This window comes from Pleurodeles waltl, chromosome 8 (genome assembly GCF_031143425.1).
Source record: "Pleurodeles waltl isolate 20211129_DDA chromosome 8, aPleWal1.hap1.20221129, whole genome shotgun sequence".
Lineage (NCBI taxonomy): Eukaryota > Metazoa > Chordata > Amphibia > Caudata > Salamandridae > Pleurodeles > Pleurodeles waltl.
Window position 1 is genome coordinate 1,483,211,638 of NC_090447.1, and position 14,911 is coordinate 1,483,226,548.

The window sequence follows — 14,911 nt, forward strand, 5'->3', positions numbered from 1 at the left end:
TCCCCTGATAGATGATTACCTGGTTAGGTGACCAGTTCCCTTTTCAGGGCTATTTAGGGTCTCTCCATTGGGTGGTTCATCAGATTCGAATTGCAAGACTCCAGCAGGAATCCTCTGCACTCTCCACTTCGAATTCTCACTGAAGAAACTGTGTCTGGACTCTTCAGGACCCTACAAGCTGCAACAAATAAGCAAGACGCCTCCTGCAACATTGTATCTCTGGCTCCTGCCCTCAACTGCAACAGTTTCCCGGTCATGCATCCTCTGAGGACAGCCAGTCTGTAGCCTGCATCAGAAGGAATCTCCCTTGGGGTGAAGGAGTCACTCCCCTGCTTCTGCAGGCACCAACTGTGACGACTACTGGCTGCGTGGGCCCCATCTCCTACCGAGTTGCGTGGATCCTACATCACGGGTGGTGGCTGAAGTGATACCGACGGTCCTCTCTTCCAGCTGTCCAAAGTTGGTCGAAGTAAGACCTTGCCTCCCCACGCAAGACAGTACCCCCGTGCACGAATCCCTTGCAGCTGCCAAGGCTTGTTGACATCCTTCCTCCAAGTTCTTCATGCATCTTGATGCTCTGGCCCCCAGCACTCTATCCTGCGACGCACAGCTTCCCGGGTAGTTCTCCGGTGGCATGGGAGCCTTTGTTGTAGTGCTGCTTAGGCCTCTTCTGCAGCTTTCTTGTCCCCGTGCTGTGGGACTCCTGTGTGCGCTGCCTTGTCTTCTGTGTCCCTGAGGGCCCCCTCTAACTTCCCTTCCTGGGTAGAGTCCTTCTGGTCCCAGACTGCGCAATTTTCTGCTAACCGCAAGCTTTGGGTGTGCCAAGGCTTGGCAGACTCTGATGACACAAACCCGACTGCAATCCTCCATCTGGTGTGGGACATCACCTGCACCCTCCAGGAACCCGACTCTGTGTTCTTGGGTGCAGTGCTGACTCTCCTTCCTCACAGGTGGTTCATTTCTTGTACCTTCCACCTGGTGGGTTGGGGCTGCTGCCCTACCTGGACCCTTCTCTGCTTCTTGGACCTGGCCCCTCTTTCCTCAGGTCCTCTTGTCGAGGAATCCACTGTTGGTGTCTTGCAGTCTTTTCTGGGTTTTGCATAATTCTTCTTCCTGTTTGTGTATGTGATCTGGGAAATGTCCTGTGATTTACTCTTGTTTTCCTGGTCGCTGGGGTGGGTTGTGGTGCTTACTTTTGGGCTTTTCTAGTACTCCCAGCTCCCCTCTACACACACCTAGGTGGGGGACTGACCTTTGCATTCCACTTTCTTAGTATATGGTTTGTGCCCCCTTCCCCAGGCCCATTTCTAACTATCGTGATTTTCACTAATTGGACTGTTATCTAACAGTTTTTATGCCTATTTCTGCACACTAGTGTATATAATTTGTGTATTACTTACCTCCTAAGGGAGCATAGCTTGTATGGTATTTTTGGTATTTGTGTCACCAAAATCAAATACCTTTATTTTTATAACCCAGAGTGTTTTGTTCATGTGTGTGACTACTGTGTGACTACAGTTGTATTGCATGAGCTTTGCATGTCTCCTAGATAAGCCTTGGCTGCTCATCCACAGCTACCTCTAGAGAACCTGGCTTCTAGACACTGACACTAATAAGGGATAACTGGACCTGGTATAAGGTGTAAGTACCATAGGTACCCACCACACACCAGGCCAGCCTCGTACACTGAACACAAGTAATAACACAAATCTATGACATACACATTAGCATCTGTGCTCTCAAGTAGGTACATTAAACCTGTGTGCTATTTTGGCATGCTTCAAATCAATGACCAGAAACAGTACACATACCAAGCAGTAAGAGCATTAGCCACCAGAGTTAATGTACAACTGTTGTACCCCGACACCTGCTGGATACCCATAGATCTGTGCAGGAAGGGCATTAACCCTTATGTTTTCATTAAGCAGGTCCTGCCAGCAAAAACCAAAAGAACAACCAGGCCTGGAGCCAGTACCTGGCTGTCTGGGTGGAGGTGGGCGAGGGGAAAGCGCCAGTGGAATCAGGGGGAGGTGGATGTGTGTCTAGGCCACAAGTACACAGATCTTCCCTTACAACGGCCACTCTGCATATAAACACATCTTAGCTGCTCTCTGAGGCCACAGTTCTTCCCTTTTCAGCCACCTTAAGGCGCTGCTCAAGCCCCCTCAGTTATTTTAAAATGCTTTCTGTACACCAGAGCAGCTTGGCTGTCACATTTTTCTTTGTTGGTGATTTCTTGGAGGAGCAGAGGTTCCACCAATAGCAGCTGGGCCCGCCTGCCATTGGCTCCGCCCCTCACCCCACCGCCCTCTTACTGGTGCACTGATGTGTGTGATTCCATGGGAAACAGGTTCCACTCCCTGCATGGATCCTAACCATAAAATGAAATAAACCACCAAATAAGTGGACTGCAGTTTACTCAGTTTAAAATTGGAATGTGTTGCATCCCTTAGGTCTGCATTGCACCACACACACCTGAAAACAAGTATACAATGATTTGTTCACATGAAATAGGCACTGTGGGGAAATTCGGAAGTTCCAGGGGCAATGAGAAAAATTATGTTTGGAGAACATTTCTGACCTTAAGGAATATAAAAAGAGTTCCTTTGATACTCCTGGACATTTTCGGAGGTTGTACATATGGCTGAGAGCTGAAACGTGCAACTCGGTGACTACACACACAACGTAACTGGCCATTCCTGCATTCTGAAATCTTAAATCAAGTCTTTTTGAATTTCAGAACGTTTATCTTTTTCTTTCCAGTAGAATACCCTTTTTACCATGAAAAAACCCGTTCATCTACAACCTCATAAATTATGGGGTTACCTTCTCATCAAGTTTGTGAGGGTTCAGCGCTCCTCTGGTGCCCTCACTCAGGAACGCACACAAATCATCCCAAGTAAATTTGCCCTCACAGAAATTTCACCACACTAGCAGAATTTTCATACCAGCAAAACCCATTTGTGAGGGCAACTTCTTATTCCTGGTTCTGCCAATCAGAAATTACATTTCACGGTTATATTGTCAAAGTTGAACTTAGATCCACATCTGTGCTGAGTAAGTGCTGTCTCTGTCTGGGAGCCACAATTGTACCAGTAAATAAACAAAAATAGAGCTTGAATCCACACTGCTGATGACATCACATAGTAGTAGGTCATCAGCTGGGGACAAGAGGCTCTTTCATGGGCACTGTTACCAGAGTATCATCAGTTCCACTTCCACCGCTCCTTCTGAAGATCACGGTGTCTTGGAAAGACTTAGAGATCTAGTGCTGATGACTGTGGCAACCAGAAGTACTTGGGATAGATGGCAGAGGACACATTGTTGGTTCTTTCCATCAGGATGTCTGTACATAGGGATACTGGGGCACAGTCCCCCAAATACATCCCCTACATTTACACAAACTGTGACGTTCATGGACCAGCCCTCTAGAGGGGGTAAATAATCATGGGAATGGAATCTGCATTGCCCTCCCCTGCACCAGATAAAGATGCTCCTGTCTGTGCTCAGGATGCTCATTAAAACTGAGGGGCATATTTATAATGAATTGGCGTAGGGCAGCACCGCAGGTCTTTTTACTGCGCTGCCCAATGCCAATTTGAAAGGGCAGAAATGCACTGTATTTAAAAGATAAGGTGCACTTCTGTCCTTCCTTCCTGCTGGTACACAATTTTCTGCCTAGCACCAACTCAGACACATAAGAATATTTCTTTTTGTTGTGCCTGCCCTGGGGAGGTGTACAGTTTTGACGCATTCCCAGGGCCACCAATCCTTGTAAATCTGAGAATGCGTCAAAACCCATGGGCGTTGCGTGGGAAATCCCACCACAATGCCCATGGACGCCCCCTGTTGCAGTGTAACGCAACACAGAGACGTGCGCTGCATTGCCTTACACCATCTAAAAAGGCCACGAAAAGCCACCAAAGTGGCTTTGCGTGGCCTCGTAGATATGGATCATAAAAAGTGATGTACCGGCGGTGAAAGGGGCTTGTAAATAAACCCCTGCGGGCTTAATTAAACAGATTAAAGGTAACATTACTTTTTCAAACCTACACCAAGGAGACAGCTACGGGTGCCATTCATGAGAGGCCCACCCGGTTCTGATTCGCTAACAAAAGGGTTGGTCCATTTAGACACTTCACCTCTGTGTCACTGGCAGGACTGCCGGGTCTGAAACTGGGATAGTCACTGCTGGTGTGTCACAGAAGTGAAAATCACATATTGTCTTCCACTACGGTGGTTCTACGTGCCCCAGGGGTCACTTCCTCAGCGTTTCCTTGCCTAGCCCAAGTCTCCAGAGTGAAGAAGTTGAAAGGAGGCAGCTGGTTCGCCATATTCCCTGAGTCTACAAGGATCCAAGGGCTGTGGGCAGAGCTGCAGTTCTGGATCATCTTGTTACAATGCTTATTCCCGCCTCCCTCTGCAGACCAGAGAAAATAACTTGATTTCCGGCACCTCTGTGGGCCAACACCGGCTTCTCTCAACATGTTCACCACTCCGAAGCGTCTCAGTGAGCAGAGATCATGGCCCCCGGGTGGAGGAGTAGAGAGGGTGGCAGGATGCCAAGTATTACTTCTATAACCCTGGACACTGAAAGATGGGTGAGAGCGTCAGGGAGGTGTGAGGAAGGGTATTTTGTGTGTAATGTCACCATGACTCCTCTCCCTCGCACACCTGATCAATCGGATCATCTTTATGTGTAGTCCAAGACAACAAAAAACTGTGGATTGGGTAGGAATCGATAGAGCGGAGATTTCCACCTCTGGGTCTATGAAACAATATAGACCAGTGGTTCCCAACCTGTGGTCTGGGGACCCCTGGGGGTTCGCAAAGCCTCCTCATGAGGTCCACAACTGCTTAGAAAATTAAATATGAACCGATTAGGTCCCCAGCTCTCAGTAATGACTCAGTGGTGGGGTCCCCAGATTTCAATAATGATTCAGTGGTGGTCCCCGGGTTCCAGTAATGATAAAGTGGGGAAAGAAGTCAAAAGGTTGAGAACCACTGTTCTATACAATTAAGGACTTTGCAATTTAGATGTCATGGACTATCCCTGTACTGACAGCGACCCATCAACAATGCACAGGTCCTCTATACGTGCAGCACCACTAACAGCCCTAAAATAAGTAATTGCTCTGACATTGCAGCTGTGAAAAAACAAACATTTTGTCTGCTGTCCCACAATTAACTCACTAAGGGGGCTCTGCTTCCTACAAGCAAAGGATGCTGCCCCTCTGCTACCACAAAGGAGCTCAGCACTTACAGGAAAAACACTTTTATATGAGATCTGCAACAAAGGACAACAAAAAAATGCGACATTAAACTGCAAATAAACAATAAATAGTTATAAAAATATCAGCACAAAATATCAAGCATTTAAAAAAACTCACAGATTATATACAACTATTAAGTATTAAAATTAACAAAACCTTGTGCTATACATTTACCCTGGGGGAAAATAGAGTTCTGTTGTTAATAATATAGTTCCCTGGAAACAATATATGCCACTTAATTGTCAAAAGGTAATCAGTCAACCAGGGTAAGTTCCACTGGGTGGGAGCCAACTGCTCCTACCTGAATGAAACAAAGATGTGTTTCTTCTCATTGGGGCGGAGAGGAAAAGCCACCACCAGAGGGGAAAATCTAAAGAAAGAAACCCCAGGGCGCCCTCATCACCTTCCAACAGAATGGACACTGTTTGAGAACGATCACATTGGTTTGGTGTTGTCGGTTTCAGTAAAGACAATCCGGGGTGAGAAAGGCACTAGACACAAATCTACCCCTAAGACAAGGTGGTGCTAGAAGTCCAGACTTCATCAAACAGTGGAATAATGTAGAGGGTTCCTGTCCTCTTGGTTTAAAGAGCTGTGTTTAGCTCCCTCCTGCGGTGGGTGTTTGTGGGCACCAACAAAAGCATGCAGTTTATCGCTATAGTACTGTCCTGCAGTCTGAGAGCCATGTTGCGATGATGGTCAACCAAGTCCAACCTGAAAGGCTGCGAATAAACCAAACATAAGTGGTTTGGCATTTCATCACTGATTATTGTGGCTTCGCGCTGTACAGTGAGGTGGGGGCTGAATATAGGGATTGACTTGCTATTATGGGACCACTGTACCCGGCATCAATAGCCAGGAAGAGCCCCCCTGTGCTTAGTACAGGTCCACACAGCCCGGTGGTGGCAGCCCTTGGCCATCTAGCTTCTCAGTGCAGGTCACATGAGACCCCTCATCACATTCTGTAGTCGGGCAGTATCTCTGCAACTTTCTTCCGGAGCAATTCCCTTCGTTCCTCTTTTAGTTTTTCTTCCTTCTGTACTCTTGGAAATCGCCTCCAGGCTCTGAATACGCTGAGGATCATTCTCCTAAGGGGAAGAAAATAAGAAAGTTAGGACGAGGCACCATTTTACTGGAAAAGATAAATACTTTGTGGGTATTGCTGGGATGCTCTGAACTATTTTTCCACACCCTTCCCATTCCAAAGGGTCTAACCCCCAGATCAGGTGGACTGCAAGAGAAACCTTCTTCAGATACTGACTTTGTCTGCCTGTGCATACTCCTCACACACCTGTACGGCTTAAACTCTACCTGTTGTCACATCTGGCACAGGTGAAAACAGGAGTCCCAGGGAGATCCTCAAAAGTTTCCCGTTGTCCAGGCCACCTATTTAACAGCTGTAGCCCCAACTGGGACTTCAACAATTCAGCAGTTGTAGCCCCATTCAGGCCTTCAGCTGCCACCCAATCGCAGCTATGCCTCTACCTCCAGCAAGTCGTGCAACTGTGTTGCTGTGGTTCCCACCAGGAACTGGAGTGAAAATGTGTAGGAGGCCACACGCACCAGAGGTTTCCCAGATCTCCAGAGACTCCCTGGACCTCACTCTTTCCTGGACAGTCTCTCCTCCTGCTGGGACAGGCAGCACAGAGTCAAGGTGCTTTAGAGCAGGTACAAAGCTCCCAGGTTGTTTCTCCCTGCGACTGCAATTTTGCGTCCTATAACTTATGCCTTTCTAGTCATCATTGTAAAATACATCTCACGCAATTTCTGATGTACATTTCCCTCTTATTTCACTCTTCAGAGGAATGTGGCAGTACCTTAATACCTCAAGGCTAGACTAAAATCAGTTCACAGTTACAGCAAAGTGTGTGGGTGCCTGTACAGTAAGAGCCTCCGTACACGGGATCACTTTTCCCCGATGTGGAGCAACACTTATACTTTATCCACAACTAACCTAGGGTCCTACTGCAATACTTATGCAGAATTATTTTTGTTATCCAATGAAGCAGCCAGACACTTGTGTGAGACACCCAAGTTAGGCAGTATGCAAAAGACATCACAGCAAGTGACGTCATGGTGCATGACATCACATGTGGCATCACAGGAAGTGACATCACAACCCAAGACTTCGCAGGAAGTGACATCAGATCTTAACACCTCACACACATGTTTAGCAGGTCTATCATGAGTACATTTTAGCACATTATGAGATTGAACAAAAGAGATTTTGTGTTGGGGTTGTGCAAAAAACAGTAATGCAAACCCGACGCAAAATCTAGATCTTAACTTGTACTTTTATTTTTTTTAAACTCTGCCACAAAGAAATTGGCAACAAGAAAAAACGTGGAGATTAAATCTATTCTGCTCAATTATTTGCAAAGTCTTCACTTTGAAGTATCTTATGGGGTTAAGGAACTGATGCAGAGAACTTTGTGTGCTCAGAAAACTCAAGGAATAATAATGGAAAGATAACTCTGGAGGTTAACACGTTTGCTTGAGAGATCTCTGTTTTATATGGCTGTACTTATGAATCAAAGTAGCATAAAGGGTTAGTATATCTCCTTCAAAAACATCATGTAATATGCTAGATTGGTGGGTTACAGTTTTTAATCAAAGAGATCTTTTTGTTACTTGCAGTTCATAAATTGTACTCCTTTGTATTATAGCACAGTGAGCTTTGAAGGGCATGTGACTCCTACATCTTGTAACCCTCACTGTCTTATCCAACACACCCTGCACACTGATTTGCACACTTGCATGGTTTATTGCCAATGCTTAATGTGTGCATGTGACAAAGCGCTCAGACACCCTGCACTGGGATGTGTAGCACTATAAATATAAATTATTATTTAAATAATAATTTAAATATAAATTGTTGTGTAAATGCTGTGAAAGATCAACACATCTGGCATTCTTAAGTGCATAAATATATCATACACAGGGACTGAACAAAGTCAAAACCATGCCTCTCTTGAGTACTTGTGAAGTAGCAACAAGCTGTGTGCCTTTATTTGCACCCCACTGCATGTGTATTTAGGTGTGAGGCTACTTAAAGCCCCCAGTCTGTTCAACGATGCTGCTTTTACTCCCATGTTTTCTGTGGAATGTGCTCACAGATCCCTGGGGGGATGGTCATCGCCCGGTGCACCAGCTCACCCCATAAAAGCCACAGTGATGAATTTCAAAGACCGGGCCATGATCCTACGTTATGCTAGGGAGACTGGTGTGTTACACTTGTGGGAAACGGCATCTCCATCTACCCAGACTCTACAGCTGTGGTCTAAGCTGTGAGGCAGAAATTCCTAAAGATTAAAAAAAAAAAAAATCCACAAAAGGCAGGAATTCACTATGCCTTACTCTATCCTCCTAAGCTCCATATCACAAGTAAGGCAGGCAACCTGTGTTTGCTAACCCAAACAGGCAACTAAACTCTACAGAAAGAACCTTATCAATGCACCTAATAGAGATGATGGGGGCGCTGCAGAGGACCCTGCCTCCCAAATCGACAACGATTAAGCACCCGCTATGCTCCCTGGTATGCTCCACTGAAATGAGTCTAAAAATGTTCCTCCTGCAATGTACAGTCCCTAAGTGCTATAGACCCTGATGCCCCTTCCTTGGCATCTTATGGATTAGCAAATCCCCTGTTATTTTAAAACGTTCGACCTAAACGACCATTTCCAGAGGTCTGCTGTTCCGAGCTCTTGCCTCACTGAATGAGACATAGATGTATGCATCCAGAAAAAGCCAGCAACAACTAACAGATTATTTCCTATTTGCTGGCTAAGCAGCTGATACACCTGGGCACTTCCTCCTTTGCTGACTGCAATCTGGCCACCAGCAAAAAATTAATGTTTTTGTTTCTTATTGGTTTACAATGAAGCAATCCCCAGTTCTTATGTCTGGGGATACATTTTTAGTATGTCTGTCAGTAAGAAGCGGGTTTCTTTGTATCTTATCTGATCGGATGTTTTTCATTCATCACAGTGAAAGGGCGGGTGGATGTCTGCAGACACCACAACATTAATGACACAACCTACCTTTGCTTGACTATATAGCAGCCTCCACGCTGTAAGACCATTTTACTATCTGGAATATTGCCAACCACACCCTATGGCTTCTTTCCAACACTTACTCCAGTCACCTTACCATGGGTACTTTTAAAATGCAAACATGGAATGTGAGGGGCATGACTGAACAACATGAGGCCCTGCAGGTCCTGGCATAGCTCAACACAACTGGCATCAACATTGGCATGCTACAAGAGACACACCTCACAGGTCACTACTGTAGGAAGCTGGCCCCTGTGTGGTAGACACCTATGGTGTTACACCTTATGCTGGGTCCAAGCAAACCTCTATTAGTGAGTGTTACAGTGTCTGGACAGCCAGGGCTCTCTATGGTAGCTGTGGTGAGCAGCCCAGACTTACCTAGAACGCATGTGAAGCACTAGCAATACCACAGCAGTTACACAGTCACTTATCACACATGAAAGGAACCACACAGTGTACAAAAATAAAGGGACTTTGTTAAAGGCACACTAAACTACACTCCCATTGGTATACTTCCCTCTGGAAGTATAAACGCAACAAATATACTCAGGTAAGTATTTATGAAGAGTATCAATTAGCAAGGGCCCTATAGGTGGGTCAAACCATATACAAAAAAAGTTAAATGCGAACAGGTGTCCCCACCAGAGGGTATGGTTAAGTTAGACAAGCGCTGAGAGAGAGTAGAACCCCAAAAGGTAAGTACTGAGAAGATCCCCTGCGGCCGGGTGCAGAGAGCTAAGTTACCCGGTTTTCCCACAGGCTAACATGGGGACGTCGTTGTTGGAAAATGCAGAAGCAGGACAGGACCAGTATCCTCATATGAGTGATGAGCTGTGATTCGAAAGGTTGTCCTCCTGAGACTTAAAACAATCATACTGGGCGCAGGGGGAGGCGTATCATTCTTCAGGGCACCTTAATAGGCAGAAAGATCATTATGGTTTGCACTGATTGGCTAAACATTGGTAACCAGAATTTTCCCAGCAGATGTGGATGAATGTTATGAAATTCAGTCCACAAGTAGTTATCTGGAGAGGGGGTGACTTCCATGTAGTTACTGATCCACAGTTAGATAGGTCAGGTAGAACATCCTTCCCTCAGCCCATGGCAGCCTCACACCTACAAATGAATCACAACTGAATATGACACTGTTAATATCTGACATGCCAGACAACCTAGGTGACTAAAAGGCACATGTATTACTACCGCACACAGTTCATGGTCCAGGATGGACTACTGACTGGTCTCCAAAGATGCTGGAGCCTAGACTACGCACATCAAACTCAAAGTAAAGACATAGATGCATCTATCCCAGGTTCACACCAGAATGCATTCAGTTGCCAGCTCATGATATGTAAGATTCCATATTCAAGGCTGAGATCCGCATGGCTATAGTAGACAATTTCGCTCCTAATGAACATTCAGTAGATGGTGCTGTGATTTGAGAGACATCAAAAAGTACTAATTCCGGGAACCTGCATTTCAAAATCATCAGGAATTATACGGGCTAATAGAGACCGAATTATCAATCTGAAAAGGGAACAGAACTTTAAATGCTTGAACTAAAATACTGTGCTTCATGGAGGCGCAGGCAGTTAGTTGCAATACACAAAGCAGGAGCACCACCAAGTGGAGCCAGGAATGAAATGAAACTATCCTGGCAGGGAGGTCAAGGCCTGAATGTATGGTGAAGGGGACAGACCTGAGTGTTCGCCTGCGAACCTCCTCCTTTGGAATTCAACAGAAGAAACAACTCGGTTATAGGAGGCCAGTGAAATCCCACAGGAATTTAATATTCTATCAAGCCAAAACATCTCTTGCCTCAGTTGACATCAGTTTATTACTGGATACAATAGAACTTGCTTGGGCCACCAATTTTTATAGACGTACCGAACTTTACACATTCAAAGAATATGCCCATATTTTGGCGTCCCACTACACAGCTATGTACAAAGAGTCCAAAAGGGCTGACACCGTCCCACCTTCACTCTGTGATTGTCACAATACTGAAACCCAATAAACCACTCAACAGATGCAATTCCTATCGCCCACTATCTACGATCAACACAGAATTAAATGCTGGCTAAACTCCTCGACAATAGAGCTCTCCTCCAGCTCCCAGTTGTAGTCTTGCAGAACCAATCATGTTTTATGCCTGGACAATCCGTGTCCCACAATCCTCGTACTATCTTCGCCTTGCTACAACAGCTAGACCCTCAGATCAAAGCAGCAGCCACTTTTTCTAGAGGCCACAAAGGCACTTGATTTGTTAGAATGGAAATACTTATTCCAGATCTGAGGACAGATTGGATTTACAGACAATTTAAATGCTATGTTGAACTGTTGTAAGCCAATCCCACATCACACATCCAGCAGAATGTCCTGCCATCGGTCCCATTTGATACATCTAGGGGCACTAGACAGAGCTGCCCTCTCTCCTGTACACTTCACAATTAAAATGAAGCCTATCGCTGTTAGACTTAAAACAGCATAATTCAGAGAGAGGCTTCCGTTGCACTGCCAGGTGCCCAATTGTGTCGCTTTATGACTTTAAGAGACCCTGCTACAAATGTTGCCCCAGTATTCCGGGACTTTTTCTGGTATGAATGTCTTTCCAGCATATCTATAAATTGGCCAAAGTCAATTACATTTCCGCTCACTCCTACTACGACTGTATGCTCCTTCGACAACACCCGGAGGTGGACAGCCTCAATGGGGAAAAATCCTTGATATTGAGACTATCATACAGGAAAGCTACAGAACAGCTACTGCTAGGCTCAAGTGTGAAACTGGACCGTGTTACCTACCCCAGTCGCTTGCGGGAAGACTGCTATTGCGGAGATGGTTGTTTGGCCAAAGTTCCTCTATCTTTTCACTAACATCCCACTCCCCTCACCAGAAGGCTTTTCAAATAACTTAGATCCTGCTAATATGGGAGGAAAGCAACTGAATCTAAAATGTGAGACACTAAAAAAAAAATTCGGACAGAGAGGTCCCTCATCTCCAGATTTCAAACTATATTATTCATCCACTTAGGCTTGTTATGCGCACTAGTGGTTTCAGCCTCGCACTGCAAGTGAAGCTGACACAGCTGACCCTCTTAATCCAATTATCTGCTCACCAACCAAAGAGGTCATACCTCTCTCATGCTCACACTACCATCTGCATTTTCTACAAAATGTCTCCTTGATGTTACTAAAGGGAGATCGCCATCCAATGCCTCAAGTGCTCATTCACTACAGGAGGGCCCCAACCCCATCCAGTCATTTAATCTGTAACTGATCTCTACTTAGTTTTCCAAAGGGCTGGCTCACTCTATTGGCTGAAAGATGTCTGCTCCGTAACACTGCAGTTTGTAACATTCACAGGATTACAAAGCCCAAGTTAAACAGATCACGTCACCTCTGACTGTGCTCGGCAGCAATCCTTTGCTTTTCCCAGCTGGCAATCTTCTCCTCGTTGACCATGTCAGACCAGGCCACAAACGTCTTCTTCTTCAGGGAGGCTTTGAAGATCCGGTCGGCCTGCTCTTCCATGATGGATAAGTAGTTCTTGTACTGAGGACAGAGAAGACAACATCAAGTGTTTTGTAATACACACAGCAACCCAAAGTAAATGTGCTCTATTCTTGGCCAGGATGCAATCTTAGTCAGCCTTTCTTCTAAGTGGTGTAGCACTATGGGATGGTTTAAAAGTATGCCACAAATGCTGGCGGGGATCCAATTTTTGTTCTTTTATGCAGTTTTGAAAAAGAAAGTAGAAAACCAACAGGCAGTTGTTCCAGAATTCTAACTATATTATTATAGTTGGCTGATGAGGCTTAATAAGGATGGAACCACTCTTAGTTGTTTGTGTTCCAGTTCAGGGAGGACCTGCCCTGGTAGTTCCCATTGGAGCAGGGTCAAGACTGATTTGCACAAGGCTGGGCCCAAACTGAGGTACCATAGTGTGCAAAATAGCAATTAACTGAAATGCGACCCCGAGTAATTACCAGTGGCTGAGATTAATCCAAGCATTCCATACATTACTTTTTGGTGTACTTCAGCAAAGATAGTATCAATTGGCTCTATGTAAAGGTTGAAAATGACAGGAGACAGTATGGAGCCATGGTGGACTCCACAAGTTAAAGGGATCTTTTCTGACCTGGAGGTGCCCACAGGAATAAATGATGGACTAACGCCTTTCTCTTGAGCTACACACCTCCCTGCCAACCTCTTGGAGAAGGATCTTCTAAGCAATTTGAACTGCACCATGTTTTGAACTAGTGATGCTGTCTGTTTGAACATTCCTGTGTAAAACAAAAATGTTGCTCTGGCAGTTATGTGTGCAAATAATGATTCATGTGCAACTGGTAAAAACTTCACCTCAATTAATGTCTGATATGCTTGATCAAGCTCCTCTACTTTATAGTTCGAACATTCTAATGATGTAGGTTGTGTTTTAACTGCAGCGCCTGTGACAATTACAGCAAATCCCATGAAAAATCTTCCCCGCGTGCCACAACACTCATAATGCGCTGAGGTGGAGGAGGGACCTTCCCAGTCATTGATACTCCTCTTAAACAAGGGTTTTGGTGCCTGCTGTCACCATTTGTAATACTACTATTTTACTCTACAAAAAGCCTAGCAAAGACACATGTTTTGTGCATTATTTATATGCCATAAATGTCGTTGTGTTGCCAAGTTTTCCTATCAAACCAAACCCTGCTACCATCCTGTTATGTATACCAGGCAGACTTGAGTTCTGCTTTATTCTCTATTCCTGTACACCTGGACAGCCAATATGGACAAATTCACCTTTTATCAGCACTCAAGAAAGAGTTGGACCTCTCCGTTTCCCGGACAAATCCAGCCAGTTCAATATATTGACGATATGTTGGCTTGTGCAGTTTTACTTATGTGTAAGTTTACCTTTGTGAATATCCCCCATTATGTTATGATCACCTCTCGCTATTGCTGTACCTCATGCTGTGGCTGTCCTGGCGTTGATCACTAGACCCTTTCCATGTGCAGGTGGCCAAGAAACAAAATACTGCTGTTATCTGCTTCTCATAATATCGGTACAGTTTCCTGTGTTGAACTCTGCTCCCATCCCCTTGGCTCTCAATGGAAACCCACATGATTGCATCCTAACTACTGATCACTTGGCCAAACCTCTGATTGATCTCACCCATGTACCTTTACCAAACTGTGATCTTACATGCTGTTGATGGTTCGTGCCTTAGAAATTATAAGGGAAATGTGGGTGCCAGTTACGCGGTCTGCACCATACACAAAGTTGTTGAGAGATGTTGTTTACTCCTTGTACATTCTGCTGAAGTATATGAACAGGTAGGCCTTGCTTGTGCTTCTTTCCTAGCTGCCCAGAAAACCCTAACTATTTTCACTTCCTCTAAGTACACTTTATGGGAGACCCATGATTTCAAGCTCCTTTGGAGGCAGCAGGGGTTCCTCAACTCTGCGGGAGCTGCTATAAAAAATGTTTTAATGTAAAAGATTTGGTGCTACTCTTCAGTTTCTTTCCAATGTTACTATTTTGAAATATGATGAACCTTTGTCGACGGAGGACAAATTGTAAGCTTTTGCTGAA

The 14,911-nt window shown here is 45.1% G+C and overlaps 1 protein-coding gene across 1 annotated transcript in view; it reads right to left on the bottom strand.

Moving 5' to 3' along the window:
• Positions 1–5,261: 5,261 nt before the first annotated feature.
• CCDC191 (coiled-coil domain containing 191) overlaps positions 5,262–14,911 on the bottom strand; it is a 105,438-nt gene continuing 95,788 nt past the window's right edge. Inside the window, exons 16-17 of the mRNA XM_069202682.1 lie at positions 12,725–12,879; positions 5,262–6,361 (exon numbers count right to left, since the gene is read on the bottom strand). Coding sequence (XP_069058783.1) covers positions 6,229–6,361; positions 12,725–12,879 — 288 coding nt within the window. The 3' untranslated portion in view covers positions 5,262–6,228. The remainder of the gene's footprint in view (positions 6,362–12,724; positions 12,880–14,911) is intronic.